The sequence below is a fragment of the Bos mutus genome, chromosome 4 (assembly GCF_027580195.1).
Source record: "Bos mutus isolate GX-2022 chromosome 4, NWIPB_WYAK_1.1, whole genome shotgun sequence".
Classification (NCBI taxonomy): Eukaryota; Metazoa; Chordata; class Mammalia; order Artiodactyla; family Bovidae; genus Bos; species Bos mutus.
This window is the reverse complement of record NC_091620.1, coordinates 40,096,641-40,112,561: the sequence shown is the minus strand read 5'-3', so window position 1 is coordinate 40,112,561 and position 15,921 is coordinate 40,096,641. Positions and strand designations below refer to the sequence as shown.

The window sequence follows — 15,921 nt, the reverse complement described above, 5'->3', positions numbered from 1 at the left end:
CTACTTTCACAAAAATTCTAGCCATTAAAATTATGAGACTGAAATGAAATGAAATGAAAATGCCAGTTCAAGGGCTGAGTGCCAAAATGTTCAGAATCAGACTTGAATGGAGGGAACATGGCAGCTTTTATAAGAGCAGTGAATGAGAAACCAACCTTTCAAAGTCAAGTCACACCTTTAATTCACTTTTATTTATTTTTCCTTGAATTTTGAATTTTCTCACAATCATACTGTCTGCTAAGGCTCTTTACAAAAAACAATAACTGGATGTTCAGGTTTGGTGGATTGCTATGACCATAAAGCTACACTCAATATTTTTTATCACCTAGAAGTGAAAAGAATCTGAAAAATTATATATATATACATATATATATGTATGTATATATAACTGGATCATCCTGCTATATACCTGAAAGTAACACAACATTGTAAATCAATAAAAATTAATTTTGATTTTTATCCTTCAATAAAAAAATAAAAGAAATTCATTAGAAAAAAATTAAGTCATTAAAGACTAATATTTTGTATGCCCCTAGATATTGGAATTCTTAATATTTTATATCACAAAAAGGAAAAGTTTGTATCTACCTTAGTATTCAGAAAGACTTTAAAAAATGAGTCTTGCTTATTCTTCTTAGAACTAGTCACAGTATATATGTGTGCGTGTGTGAACACATTAAACATCTCAAATTAAAAGTGTAAGGTGTGCTGTTACAACTGTATGATTGTACACATATAACCCACCTTTCAAAGTATGATAACGTAAGAAGTATTTTGACAGTACTTTGCGGAGTGTAACTACTCTACAAATACTAGTTGGATTCTTACTGCACAGAGAAACCACACATGAACCCTCTTTTCTCTTCGGGGCAGAAATCTTAGCCCACAAAGTGGGAGGATTTTAATGCTCTGGAACACAATTTGGCTTCTGAAGTCTTCTGTGTGTGTGATGGTAAATGCTATTGTCATGAATGGTCGTGCTTTCCAGATATGCTGGACTCTTAGAAATGACCCATCCATGTGAGTGCCTGATTCACTTGGTCCTCAGGAAAGGTTGCATCTTACAGGTTGCATCCTGGCCATTCTTCTCAGCCTAGGAGGGGGTGAGGAACAGAAGGGAAGCCTTTTGCTACTTCTCCTTTGGAACTAGACCTTTGGTCAGAAGACTTGATGCTTACCGTGTTTGATGAATTTGTTAAGTGCAAAGAAATGAAGTAGAAGATCTTTTTGGGAGACAGACTTTCCAAATTATTTCATTCCGTGACACATAGTTAAAAAGGTCTTGTGTACATCCTAAGTCGCTTAAGTTGTGTCCAATTCTTTGTGACCGTATGCTCACAAAGACTGCCAGTCTCCTCTGTCCATGGGATTCTCCAAGCAAGGATACTGGAGTCGGTTCCAGGGGATCTTCCTGACCCAGGGATCAAACCACATCTCTTACATCTCCTGCATTGGCAGGCAGGTGATGTAAAGGCAGGTGGCACTTTACCACTAGTGCCAGCTAGGAAGCCAGAATGGTCTTGCCCGACTGGATTTATTACTAGTAGTATTCTTATACTTCTTCTTGTTCGTCACTAAGTTGTCTCTGACTCTTTGCCACCCTGTGAACTGTAGCCCCCCAGGCTCCTCTGTCCATGGAATTTTCCAGGCAAGAATTCTAGAGTGGGGTGCCATTTCCTTCTCCAGGAGATCTTCCTGACCCAGGGATCAAACCCATGTCTCATCTCCTGCATCTCCTTCGTTGCAGGTGGAGTTTTTTTTTTTACTGCTGAGCCACAAAGGAAGCCCAAGCAAAATAGACAACATTAATCAATAGTATTTACACTTTTCTTTTTAAAAATCCTTCTCAAAAACTGCAGTATCTTTAATATTAGGTCATCTTAATCATTAATACATTAATCATCGTAATCATTAATACATTAAATCATTGGCTTGGTTAAACCAGTATATATTTCTGTGTCCTGGAGTTGAACCAGTAATGCATGTACTTCTTGTGGGGGAGGGGTATCAGCTTAGATAAATTATATCATATTTATTTCTAGTTTCTAATTCAAGGTAACAACAAAAATTAAAAAGTAGAATTCTGAATTACCTGTGCTTGAATTTTCCACAAATTTTTAGTGAATCTTAGGATAGATCATGTGTTAGGAAATAGCAGTTTTTCCAGTATACACTATTTTTGCATTAAATTCCTCAAACATACATATGAATATACAAATTCGTGTACAATGTTTTCATTTTCTTTTATTTATAACTCTGCACAAAATTTCATATTCTCCACCTTTGTACTCATTTTTACAACTTGAAAGATGAAGAAGGAATACTCAGAGACGTTATATAAATAAAGTTCCCAGGTTGTTAACGTTGGGTCCAGTGTGAAATCCACCAGGAAATATCGGGTCATAACAGTATGTTCTACTCTGATTCAATCTGTCTGTGGATTGTGTGTGTGTGTGTGAATACAAGCTATGATATGATGCAGTCTTTGGTTCCTTGGGAAATCATTTGCCAGCCCCAAGCCCTAGATACAGTCCTGGAGGGAGCAGATCCAGCTTGGCTGTTCCTGGACTCCTTTTCCTATCTTCCGCAACAATTTCCTCTGTTAGCAGAGGCCATCACCAAGTGTATTTCTGTGGTTTTCCTTTTTTTTGGAGGGAATGGTAACATCTTTCTTGGGCTGTATTCATATATCATGCTGTCCACCCGTTTCAGGAAAACAACAACTCAGTATGTTTGGATATATTCACAGAGTTGTGTCACGATCACTCCAATCAGTTTTACAGTGTTTTTATTATCCCAGAAAGAAACCTCATTTTCCGTCTTCCAATCCCTCCTCAACCATAGCCAAGCACTAACTTACAGCTTTGCCTGTTCTGGGCCTTTCAAATACATGGAATCTCACAATATTTGTCCTTTTGTGACTGACTTCTTTCCTTAACATAATGTTGCCAAGCTTCGTGCTTGCTCCTAAATGTGAATGATGAAAGGAATCCCAGTCTCCGGCTTACCTTGGTGGTGGTGGGAGTGAGGGCAGTATTTTCAGTTGATATCAATTCTCTCAATTGAACGTTGTGAAGCCCTTTGTCCAGACATTTACCGTTTTAAGGAATTTTGCCTTTCTTACTCATAGAATAAAATAATTTCATTACAGATTTATAGCTAGAAACAAGATTTTAATGACTGTCAGAGAGACTTTTTCTTAACCAAGAAGCACATTTATTCTTTCTCAACCAAGAAACATATTTTAATTTTTATATCACCCTAATTTTTAATAGTCACAGATCAGAAATAGGAAAGAAAGTACTCTACTTTTAGAAAAAGAATGCAGTTTTGTACCCAAATTCTGGAGTCCTTTTGATGTTTTCTGTATCATTTTATAGTTAGATTAAAAACTGAAAGCTACATGAATATATTAGCCAGTGTGAACTGAAACAGTCATTTTGTGAGGTCTTCATGAAGATCCCTCCCACAGCAAGCAATGATAGCTTTTTAAATACTCTGCCAGGAAGATTGATGGGTGCCACCAAAACCATTTAAATTATTTTATTTATCTAAAATTAAAGTGCATATTGAGATAAAAGGCCTGTTTCAACCCCGATAGTCTCTGACTTCTGCTTTCTTCACTTCTGCCTTCTAAAGCCTTAAGGAATCCAATCACAGGGGCTACCTAATAGAATCCGTGTCACACGATTGTAAAACTTTCCCAAATGTTACATATGTCAAATAATACACAAATCAGAAAGGTATATGGCTCCTTTCAGGTGCAAAGTTTCAAGGAATTCTTGTAGGCAAAGCCTTTAAACCTCTCTCCCAAATCAGTTTGAAAGTAAAGTAAATTTTATTTGATTCAAAATTATTTTTCCCTTTTTCTGCTTTTCAGAAATATTTCTGGACTACGAAGTCAGGAGCCTACTCATAGATTTATAATATAAGGTCAGGAAGCCAATTGAGCTTTCTTAAAATTGTTTACTTGTTGATATCACATTCTGTGCCAAAGTAGAAGGCCTTCTTAACAGACTTCCTGAGCCAATATGGAGAAGATTCAAATTATCGAGTTCTGTTAAACATATTAATTTGCTCAGGCCTGTTTGTGAGCTCATCTAGCAGCAATGTGAATTGACTTAGAAAGTATTAAACATTACTGGTTTGATAGTCTGAGAAGGAAAGTCTTGGTTTCATGTTTTTCCTTTTAAAATATTATCATGGCATTCAGATAGTGGCATATTCGTGTGTGTAGATACAGAGAAATGTAGCAAAGGGATAAATCAGAAATGACACAAGAATACAGCCAACATCCCAGGTCAGCCCAATCCCTTGCAATCCCACAGTGCAGTTCCATTGTCTTGGGTATTTAAATATGAAATGCAACACTTTCCGAGCCTTTATTTTCTTTTCTATTAAAACGGGAGTACTTTGTGTATGCATGTGCATACATGTGTGTGTGATTGCATATGTGTATACGTGTGATCATGGACATTTGTGTGCAGAGAGAGATCATGTTTACCTGAACATTGTTTTTCTAAAAACTGTAACTCTCGGTTTTCACATATACCTTGTGCTGTGAAAATCTTGGCAACTTTCCTTGTAGCAACTTTTTAAGTTGGTGAAAAAGTTCGGTGTTATTTGAGAAACACGAGATACTGCCAGAAAGACTGGTGTGTAACGTATATGCACAGGGGAGCCTGATGGAAATGGTGGTGAGGGTTGAGCCTGAAGTTTTACATTTCCTGCCTTCACTGTTTTTAGGTTGCATAACTGTAATGTTTTCATTTCAACAGTGGAAGGAATTTACCTTCTTGATGTTAGGGATGTGGCTAATTTAGAGAATGAATCACCGGCAACAGCAAGGTGTTTGTCTACTGGTTAACCTGGGCAGAGTGTGAATGGAGCTGTGCAAACCTTCCACCCACACCACTGAGCCCTGTGGTAGCCTCTCCTCCAAGTCAGTTGGTGGGGAATTGGGCCAAAGGAGAAGGGCAGGAATGGAGACGCAGACGTGAAAAACAGACATGTGGACATGGCGGGGAGAGGGAGGGGTGGGATGAATTGGGAGATTTGGATGATATATATATATATATATATATATATGTATATACACTACCATGTGTAAAATAGATAGCTAGTGGGACACTGTGGAGAAGGCAGTGGCACCCCACTCTAGTACTCTTGCCTGGAAAACCCCATGGACGGAGGAGCCTGGTAGGCTGCAGTCCATGAAGTTGCTGAGTTGGACACGACTGAGTGACTTCACTTTCACTTTTCACTTTCACGCACTGGAGAAGGAAATGGAAACCCACACCAGTGTTCTTGCTTGGAGAATCCCAGGGACGGGGGAGCCTGGTGGGCTGCCGTCTATGGGGTCGCACAGAGTCGGACACGACTGAAGCGACTTAGCAGCAGCAGCAGCAGTGATATAGCAAACGGAGCTAGCTATACCAATGATGACCTAGAGGGGTAGAATGGCAGGATGGATGGGAAGGAGGCTTAAGAGGAAGGGGATATATGGATATATATATATATATATATATATATGTTATATACATACACACACTTATAGTTGATCCACTTTATTGTACAGCAGAAACTAACACAACATTGTAAAGCAATTATATTCCAATTAAAAAAAAGGCAGAAGTGTCCTTCCAGAGTTCATGAACTGCTTGAATAGCAGCCTTATTTGGGGAGCAGCAAACATTTGGGATAGATGGTCGGCATGTGTGTGTTTCGTCAGAAGGGTTAGGGACAGACTGAGGATGAATGGTCAGCTCTGAACTCAGACTGCAATAAGAAACAAAAGAAAGGATCCTGATGAAGTCAGTGAAGTCTATTGTGGGCATCTGTTTTGCTGCTAGTAAAAGAAAAGCTTCATTTTCCTTCCTGCACCGTTGCAGCCTCCAAGGTTGATGCCAAGTGGTGGGCTTCTCAAAGAGATGCCCTTGAAAGAAGTATCATCTAGAAAAATGGTTTATAGCTTATCTTATATATGTGTATGCTGCTAAGTCGCTTCAGTTGTGTCCGACTCTGTGTGACCCCATAGACGGCAGCCCACCAGGCTCCCCCGTCCCTGGGATTCTCCAGGCAAGAACACTGGAGTGGGTTGTCATTTCCTTCTCCAATGCACGAAAGTGAAAAGTGAATGTGAAGTTGCTTAGTCATGCCCAACTCTTAGCGACCTCATGGACTGCAGCCTACCAGGCTCTTCTGTCCATGGGATTTTCCAGGCAAGAGTACTGGAGTGGGGTGCCATTGCCTTCTCCCATATATGTGTATATTAACAGAAATAGAGACACAGACATAGAGAACAAAGTATGGACACCAAGGGAAGAAGGGGAGGGTGGGATGAATTGGGAGACTGGAATTGATATATATACACTACTATATATAAAATAGATAACTAATGAGAACCTATTGTATAGCACAGGGAACTCTACTCAGTGCTCTGTGGTGACCTAAATGGAAAGGAAATCCAAAAAAAACAGAGGGGATGTATGTTTGCATATAGCTGATTCACTTTACTGTACGGTAGAAACTAATACAACATTGTAAAGCAAGTATATCCTAAAGAAAATTTTTTAAAAAAGAAGAAAGAAATACCTTCCACTTCTCCAATAGCCAGGCCAACTGTAGTGATTCCCCCCGCACCTTCCTCTGTGCCCCCAGAGCTCCATGGGGAGTACAAGAGACAAGAATCCCAGGTCTTGGCTCATCCTGTTACAAACACGATCACGATGGCCAGATACCAGCTTGGTTGGTTGACTGTGGGCTCCTGAGATGCTTTATTTTTTTCATCAGTCATCAGTTTCTTGAGGCAAATGTTTACAATCTCACTTCATCAGGAAACTCAGTGGCTGGACTCAGTCTTTCTGGGGTTGCCTGGTCCTGATGTCCTCGTCCTATTTATTCAGACGGGGAGCTGTCCGGGTTGGCCCCGCTGAGAGAGTTGGCATCCAGAGCCGTAATTTACACCATCTATCTCTTTCTGGCGCTTGGGCCTCTGGCAAATTGCATGTCTTGGTGTTGGATTAGTTTGGAATTTAATCATGCATTATTTTCCCTCCAATTAAATTATTTATATATTTGATTAACGTTTTCACTGCCAGGAAGTCAAATTTTCAGTGAAACCACAAATAAACAGAGGCCCTTTGAATTTCAGGCCTGCCTCCTAGGGAATCTGCCTGTCTGTTTGAGTGTTAGGAATTCACTGTGTATTCCTTTTCTTAGCTACATAGGATTTTGGTGAGCAAAGAAGAGGTGCTTTTTTCACTCAGTCCCAGGAACATGGTGCAGAGAGGGACATATGTCTGGCTAACTCCCTCCCCTCATGTCATCATGACCCTCACTTTTATTCCTTTTTACTGCCTTCTCTGTGCTCTGGCCCTGAGACATACCTCCTCCTAATTTTACTTCCTTGGGCTCTAGAGCCAGCCTAACCAATAATGTCAAGGGCTCTGTTAGCCCAGAAAGGAAACTTTGAAGTCATAGATTTCAGGGAGAGCAAAATAAATGGCCCACAGGCCAAATCTGTCTACTGCTTGTGTTTATACAGCCCAGGAGCCAAGAATGATTTTTACACTTTTAAATAATTGGAAAAAAGATGTAAAGACTGTCCTAGGATACTTCACAGTTTCAGCATCTGTCAACAGATAGCTGAGCCCATTTATTTGCGTGTTAAAATAGCAGCAGAGGTGAGCAGACTCGATAGAAACTTTTTGGCCTGCAGAGCCTAAAATACTTACTCTCTGGTTTTTTACAGAAAAAGTTTGTAAACATCCAATGTAGTTCATCACCTCCATTTTACATATGGGAAAAATTAAGGCCCAGATAGGTGAATTGTCCAAAAGTACACAGCTCATTCGAACTTGGTCTGGGGGCATCTTCCAGTGCATCACCTCACCCACCCACCCCCCGGGCCTATTCCCATGCTCCTGTGGTATGAGCTCTGTCCGAACATGAGCCCTACATGAGTGCCTGCAGAGGCCAAAGTGGTTTTTTTGGCAGAGTAAATATTTAGGACACTTGGACACATGAAGTCTATGATTTCTTGGAATTTTAAGTTTCACCTGAAATCTAGCTTCGGAAAGTGTTTTAAGCTCAAAGATGCAAAATGACATATACACAGGGACCTAGTGTATAGCACAGGGAACTCTCCTCAATATTCCGTAATAACCTACGTAGAAAAAGATTTGAAAAAGAACAGATACATGTATATGTATCACTGAATCACTTTGCTGTACACCTGAAACTAACACAATATTGTTAATCAATCCAATATCAAATAAAAATTAAAACGTAAATAAATAACCTAAATAACAGAAAGATTTCTGTGTTTCTTTGAAGTAATTGATTATGTCCTGTGCTCAGTATTTGAACCCTTAAAGACAAACAAGACTGACCTGGTCTCTGCCAACCAAGGTCAGAGAATCTCATTCCAAGAACAGTAACTTGTGGTCTCAATCCAGGTTGGCACTCAAGCAGTTTCAGAAAAACACAAAAGCATGTTAGATAGGACTTAGATCTACTCTATGGGGCAGAAAGCGAAAATTCCCAAGATGCTAACCTTTTTGAAACTGAGGTTGCTTCCACGGTCCCAAGGAACTTCTCCTCTGTTCCTCTCCAGATGAGAGAAGGCCGGGTATTGTGGTTACTGATGGGCACTGGATTCCCACCACTGGGATTTTTCAGACATTGTCCAGAGGTCGAGGCTGATGCAACTTGGCCAGGTATTAATCTGAGATGGTTTGCATTTTCCAGGCACTGCTCTCCTCAGCCCATTGTCAGCACCCCCATCCCAGCTCAATGGCAGATCCCTCGACTCCCTGGTTAGCAGCTTCTACACTTTTGGTTACTAAAGTCTCATCCAGTTTAAACTTACAGCCTCCTGTCCAGTCACAGCCTTCTTCCCCTACACCGGCCAGGCTCCCAGCTCAAGGAGGCTGGCAGGCTCTTTGTTTTTCTCCCACCTCACCCACCTGAAGGAGGGCACCTCTTTCCTCTCCACCCAGAGTCTGGCTCCTCCAGCCTGATGGGGAGGACAGGAGGCTTTACTAGCTTCAGGTGACACCTTCCCTGTTGGTCATCTCAGGCGCCCTGGTGGGTGCACATGAGTTCCATGCAGAGGTTTCTCTCATAGTCTGCCTGCTGGACACCTGACCCAGAGTGCTGCATTTTAGGTGGGCCCCGGTTGGCCACCTCACAGGTCTCCACTGGGCCCCTGGAAGCTCATGCCTCCTACTGCACCCAGCAATGGCAGTGCTGGGCTGCTCCCATGTCTGCCTGGCACATCCACTCCTACCTACATGTTCCTCTCCCGGTTCCTCGATGGCACCAAGATCTGACCTTCTCTAGGGGCTTCCACCCATCTTTTTCTCCACCCCCGTCCTCATCTGCACACCCACCAGGTCTCCACTCATCCTTCAGTCCCACTTTAAATGCCTCTCACTGGAGAAGCTGACCCTGGTCTTTGGTGCTCCCCACAGATTTGGGACCCTCTGTTAATTGTTTTTCTAAAGCCCTCTTATTTCCCTTCCTAACACTGAGCATAACTATAATTGTACAGTCATTTAAGCCATTATCCATGTCCCTCCAGCAGACTGTAATTTCCTCAGGAAAAGACTCAGGTCTGTCTGAGTCTACAGCACAGGACCTGATGTGCAGCAGTACTCAGTACATACATGTCAATATGTGGGGATAGATGAAATGTGGTGATCACTGAGTATTTCTTTTATTCTCTCTGGCAAGATGGGGTTCACATTTGGATATCATTCCAATCATTCAAGTTCTTTTGAATTCTTGATACTATATTATTTTAAAGTAATACAGCATCTACATTAAAATCTTACTGTATGGATACTGGGTAAAATGTAGTTGAAGTAAGTCAGGCAAAAGCATCAAATATAAATTCTTGGCTCCAGAGAAAGTTCAGTGTCTCACCTAAGCCAATCAAACCAACAGGTATTTATGGAGGACTTGCCAAGTACCAGGGCCACCCCTCAGTGGCTGAGAATACAAAACCAAAAGATGTGGGTCCTGACCTAAGGAGTTAACTAAACCCAAACTCTCAGGTCATATTCCAATTTTAACTTTCCCTGTCTTTTCCCTCCCTCCTTTCTTTCTTCCCTTCCTCTCATCCTTCTTTTTCTTTCATGTCTTCATCCAAGGAGCTTACTGTCTAATAACGTGGAAAATAGCTGAGCCAAGAGCAGTCTTTATGGAGGGGATTTGTGTGACCATTAATTGTTTTCCCCAGAAAGGAGACTTTGTATAACACCTCCGTATCATGTGGGCTTAATGACTGGGCTTCTGTACATATCTGGGACAGTCTTGGGCGATGTGAAAGGACCACAGACATGTTCTTGAAGCAAACATTTAAAGATGGCATATTGTCCCCTGGCCGACAGATCTGTTCTCTTCATCCATGTATGTGCCCCTGTATCGCTTTAAAAAATATATATTATTGTAGTATAGTTGCTTTACAATGTTGTGTTAGCCTCTTCTGTACAGCAAAATGAATCAGCTATGAGTATGCTTGCTTGCTAAGTTGCTTTAGTCATTTCCAACTCTCTGAAAGCCTATGGATTATAGCCTGCCAGGCTTCTCTGTCCATGAGATTCTCCAGGCAAGAATACTAGAGTGGGTTGCCATGCCCTTCTCTAGTGGATCTTCCCAACACAGAGATCGAACCTGAGTCTCTAATGTCTCCTGCAATGGTAGGTGGGTTCTTTACCATTGGTGCCACCTAGGAAGCCACTTTAAGTATGGCAAAATCAATACAAAAGTAAAATAAATAAATTAATTAATAAAAAAAAAGAAAGTGAAAAGAAAATGAAAGTCACTCAGTCATGTCTAGCTCTTTGCAACCCTGTGGACACTAATACAGTCCATGGAATTCTCCAGGCCAGAATACTGGAGTGAGTAGCCATTCCCTTCTCCAGGGGATCTTCCCCACCCAGAGATCAAACCCAGGTCTCCCGCACTGCAGGCAGATTCTTTATCAGCTGAGCCACCAGGGAAGTCCTAAAGCTCAACATTCAGAAAACGAAGATCATGGCATCTGGTCCCACCACTTCATGGGAAATAGATGGGGAAACAGTGGAAATAGTGTCAGACTTTATTTTTCTGGGCTCCAAAATCACTACAGATGGTGACTGCAGCCATGAAATTAAAAGATGCTTACTCCTTGGAAGGAAAGTTATGACCAACCTAGATAGCATATTCAAAAGCAGAGACATTACTTTGCCAACAAAGGTTTGTCTAGTCAAGGCTATGGTTTTTCCTGTGGTCACGTATGGATGTGAGAGTTGGACTGTGAAGAAGGCTGAGCACTGAAGAATTGATGCTTTTGAACTGTGGTGTTGGAGAAGACTGTTGAGAGTCCCTTGGACTGCAAGGAGATCCAAGCAGTCCATTCTGAAGGAGATCAGCCCTGGGATTTCTTTGGAGGGAATGATGCTAAAGCTGAAACTCCAGTACTTTGGCCACCTCATGCGAAGAGTTGACTCGTTGGAAAAGACTCTGATGCTGGGAGGGATTGGGGGCAGGAGGAGAAGGGAACGACAGAGGATGAGATGGCTGGATGGCATCACTGACTCGATGGATGTGAGTCTGAGTGAACTCCGGGAGTTGGTGATGGACAGGGAGGCCTGGCGTACTGCAATTCATGGGGTCGCAAAGAGTCAGACACGACTGAGCAACTGATCTGATCTAATCTGATACATATATGTATACGTGTATATATACGTCCCCTCTTTTTTGGATTCCCTTCTCATTTAGGTCACCACAGAGCACTGAGTAGAGTTCCCTGTGCTACACAGTTAGGCTCTCATTAGTTATCTATTTCATGTATAGTAGTGTATACATGTCAGTCCCAATCTCCCAATCCATCCCATCCCATGCCCCCCTTGGTGTCCAGTATGTGTTCTCTACGTCTGTGTCTCTAGCCTACCATACAGAGTGAAGTCAAAAAGAAAAAAACTATTGTATAATGCCACTTATGTATGGAATCTAGAAAAATGATACAGGTGAACTTGTTCCCAGCATCAGTTTTAAGAAACTCTCATACTGAAGACAGTTAGCTTTTTACAGAAAACACACAACTGTCTATCAGGGGGTTGCGATGCCGTGATGAACCGGAGTGATTCTCTCTATGGGTTCTTCGTCACGTGCAGAGCTTCTGAAAGGATCTTGGTTGTCTGCCTGCACCCTGGGCCATGTCACCTGCTCTCTCCTGTCTCTCCGGCTTTCTGAGAGCTGTTCTAGGAGAGTATACCATGATTGCTTTTCTCTGCCTTCATCCAGTTTTAAACTACAAACACAACACAACAGACTGCTTTCTTTTTTTTCCTTACAGCAACCGGTCGTCTAGTGGAGTAACTGGGCAAGGCTGAGTGATGGAATTTTACCCCCAGGCCCCCAGAGACCACTCAGTTAGGACCCAGAACCTCATCAAGAAAGTAATTAAAAGTCCTGTCACTGCTACGTGGCCCAGAAAACCCAGGGGAGGTTTCTGTCACTGCACAAATTTTTTGGTGGTGTTTCTATGTATGTGTGGGCAAGGGTTCACAAATGCCTTGAATTAAGGCAGATAAAGTATGGGGCAGCCAGAGAATAAACCGAGAGGATCAACCTAGGGCACAGATTTCCCCCATCACCCGTGACTGAACATTATCTTACTTGAGCAGACCTAAGTTTGATCCAAATTAAGAACCACGTCTTCTGGTGTGTCTGTAGGTTGCACCTGTCTCCCAGTTGTAGGACCTTTGATGTATGGATCCAAGGAACTCTATTAATATACAATGGGATTCTAAAACTTTGAATCGGAATTCAGAGAAATTTCAGGGACATTCAACTTCATTTTTAAAACCAAATTCACAGAATTCTACAGCTGGAAAGAACCTTAGAAACTAGGGGATTTGTTCCTTTATTTTGTTCAGGAGGATAGCACAGACCCTCAGAGACTGTTTTGTTGACGATCACCTGGCCTTCATTTTCAGTCAAGTTCATTTCTCTGTGATTCTTATCAAAAGAATGATCTCCCTAACTGGAACTAAAGTGCCATTTGAAAAAGTGCTTTGGTTTTTCCTAGTTCTTGTTACAGACGTGTGTGTGTGTGTGTGTGTGTGTGTGTGTGTGTGTGTGCGCCCTTCCTGCAGTCTTAAGCCACATCACTAGCCCAGGTGCTACCCAAGGCCTGAAGAGGGTGAGAGCTGGAGGTCCCCTCTGTGGTCACTTCATCTGGACCCCAACTTGGCAGGTGAAAGATAGCAGAGGCCCAGAGAGGACGTGTGTGTCTCACCCCATCTCACAACTCCTGTCTTCCGTTGCCCTTGCAGTATCTTTTCCAGGACTCCAAGCTTCTTCCAAATCCTGTCACTTCTGCTAGTTAAAAAAAGTGTCTCTCCACAGTTGGTAACAGCAAACTGACTTAAGAAATGTACTAACCAGAATAGAATCGTCTGCCATATGGGAAAGGTACCGTGGAGCCTTTAGGACTTAAGGTTAGGGGGTTTGGGGCCCTCTGTTATGCTGCCTGCAGAAAAGAGTTGTATATTTCCATTTGATTTCTCTTTTTTTTTTCCCCAAAACCCAGCATATAAATAACGACCACATCCATGGAGAGAAGAAGGAGTTTGTGTGCCGGTGGCTCGACTGCTCCAGAGAACAGAAACCCTTCAAAGCCCAGTATATGCTGGTGGTGCACATGCGCAGGCACACGGGGGAGAAGCCTCACAAATGCACTGTGAGTCCCGGGGTGGGGGGAGGGGCGGGATGTGCACCTAGAGGGCGTCTTGCACCCGTGGCTCCTTCCTCCTACTCCAAGAACCAGAACCGTGCCAGCTGATGAGTGATAAACTCCCGGGGCTGGGAGAGGGGAGAGGAGGGAAGAATTAGAGACAGAACGCCGACAGCTGAGCTCAGAGATACTGGAAGGAAGTGTCCTAGACCCACCCTGTACAGCATGGTGGCCTCAAGACCACGTGCTTTGGAGATGTGACTGGCCAATCAAGGAGCTGATTTTTTTCAATTTTATTTAATGAAACACTTGGCTAACAGCAACTGAGTCAGCCCAGCTCTGCAGAGTAGCCGGTGGGCAGGTCGCAGCAGGGACCAGCCATCTAGCACCGGGAATGACCACGGGGCCACTGGGCTTGCCTTCATACCAGGGTCTATCACACCAGAGCCATGGAGGGCACAGGGAAAGGCCAGTTTCAACTTGAAAAACTTCAGTTGACTTTTCAAAAATATAACCTGTATGGCTTTAGAGTTTTTCCTCAGCCCTCGCCCCCAGCACCCCGCTGCCCGCCAGTCTGTCACCATGACCCAGTACAGACCTAAGAACTGGAGGCTAAGCTTTCTTTCACTAAGGTGCCCGCCAGGCACACTCAGGACTGAGCCTTGGTACTTTACATGTTAAAGGGCCTTTACAAACAGGATCAAATTCCGTGTCTTTGTAGGGACACAAAGCCATATTAATGAACTTTGTGCTGAATCTGAAATCAGTGGGAATTCAAGGAGATCCCTGAGCAGATAATGAAACCCATTGTCCACATTGAGTGGCCTATTGAAAAAAAAAAAGTCCCGGGATTTTTACTAGCACTGAAAATGCTTTCTCTAGAATTGCCCCGAGCCCACCATCTGAATCCCAATAAAGGCAGAGTTTAGTGGACTTTTGTTCCTTGGTTTTGAAAAGCTGCCGACCCTCCAAACGCCCGTCTTTCACTCACTTGGAGCAAGTGAGAGGCAGAAGTTGTCGTTGTGGGGGGTCATCCAGATTTACCTGTCGTCCTCAGTTTGAAGGTTGCACAAAGGCCTACTCGAGACTCGAAAACTTGAAAACACACTTGAGATCTCACACTGGAGAGAAACCATACGTCTGTGAGCACGAAGGATGCAACAAGGCTTTCTCTAATGCCTCGGATCGCGCCAAGCACCAGAACAGGACACATTCCAACGAGGTAAGGCTCCTCTGGGAGACGCCTGTTGGGTCCAGAGCTCAGGGGGTGGAAATAGAGAATCCTCTGGGGAGACGCAAGCCTATTCCGTTGTCGTTTCCTCTGGCCACTCCCAGCATGAATGGATGTTAATGCTGCAGGTGAAGGTTTGGGGGGCCTCAGAGGAAGGGCTGAAACCTGGTCTTGGATGGGAGAGACAAGCTGAGGAAGGGGGAACAAGTTTCCTGTTGTTCAGTACTGCCACCTACTGGTCAAACAGTAGTCGCATTTAACTTGGAATTCCACCAACTCGCTCTGCCTGGAATAGCCCGAATGCATTTGAAGGACGATGACCCTGTAAGCACTAAGGAGAGACTGAGAAGAGAGGTGTTGACAGCTGACAGCTTACTGCTAAGACAGCCACTTTTATTTGCTTTCTCCAGGTGGTATCTTCAAATGCATTATATCAAAAAAGACTTCTGCAGAGCAACCTGACTTGGCTAAATAGGATTTCCAGACAGTCTAAATTCCAAAGGGTCTTGGAAGCTTATTCTCAGAAACCCAGAATGGTTTCTAGTCAGTTATTTAAGATAATATATTGAGTAAAGCTTCAAGGGTTTCCTGATGTGTTGTTGTTAGTTTGAGGTATTTATCCCCCACACATTTCAGAGAAGTGTAAGAATAAATGAAAATGGTTTCTAATTCACTTCGCTTACATTTTAACTCGCTTTTGCCTGCAGATCTCCAGCTTCTCCTTGAAGGTCTAGCTCAGATTTTGCCTCTGTCTGTGAAACTTTCTCTTGAATGAATTCAGAGATTAACACAAAGGCTTCCCACATCTGTGGTGGAAATAGGCTAGCTAACCAGAACTTGTTCATGAGCTGTAGTTCTGCCCCACAGAGTGGGTCATCCGTTTGCTTGAAATCATGTGAGAGAGGGAACATTTTGACCTTGGTGTGACTCTCATCTGACCCCACAAGGTGCCAGCCAGGCC

The 15,921-nt window shown here is 42.9% G+C and overlaps 1 protein-coding gene across 5 annotated transcripts in view; it reads left to right on the top strand.

Moving 5' to 3' along the window:
• GLI3 (GLI family zinc finger 3) overlaps window positions 1–15,921 on the top strand; it is a 319,343-nt gene that overhangs the window by 287,996 nt on the left and 15,426 nt on the right. For all 5 annotated transcript variants that reach the window (XM_070369350.1, XM_070369351.1, XM_070369353.1 and 2 more), the window contains 2 exons: window positions 13,586–13,735; window positions 14,787–14,951. In XM_070369350.1, coding sequence (XP_070225451.1) covers window positions 13,586–13,735; window positions 14,787–14,951 — 315 coding nt within the window. The remainder of the gene's footprint in view (window positions 1–13,585; window positions 13,736–14,786; window positions 14,952–15,921) is intronic.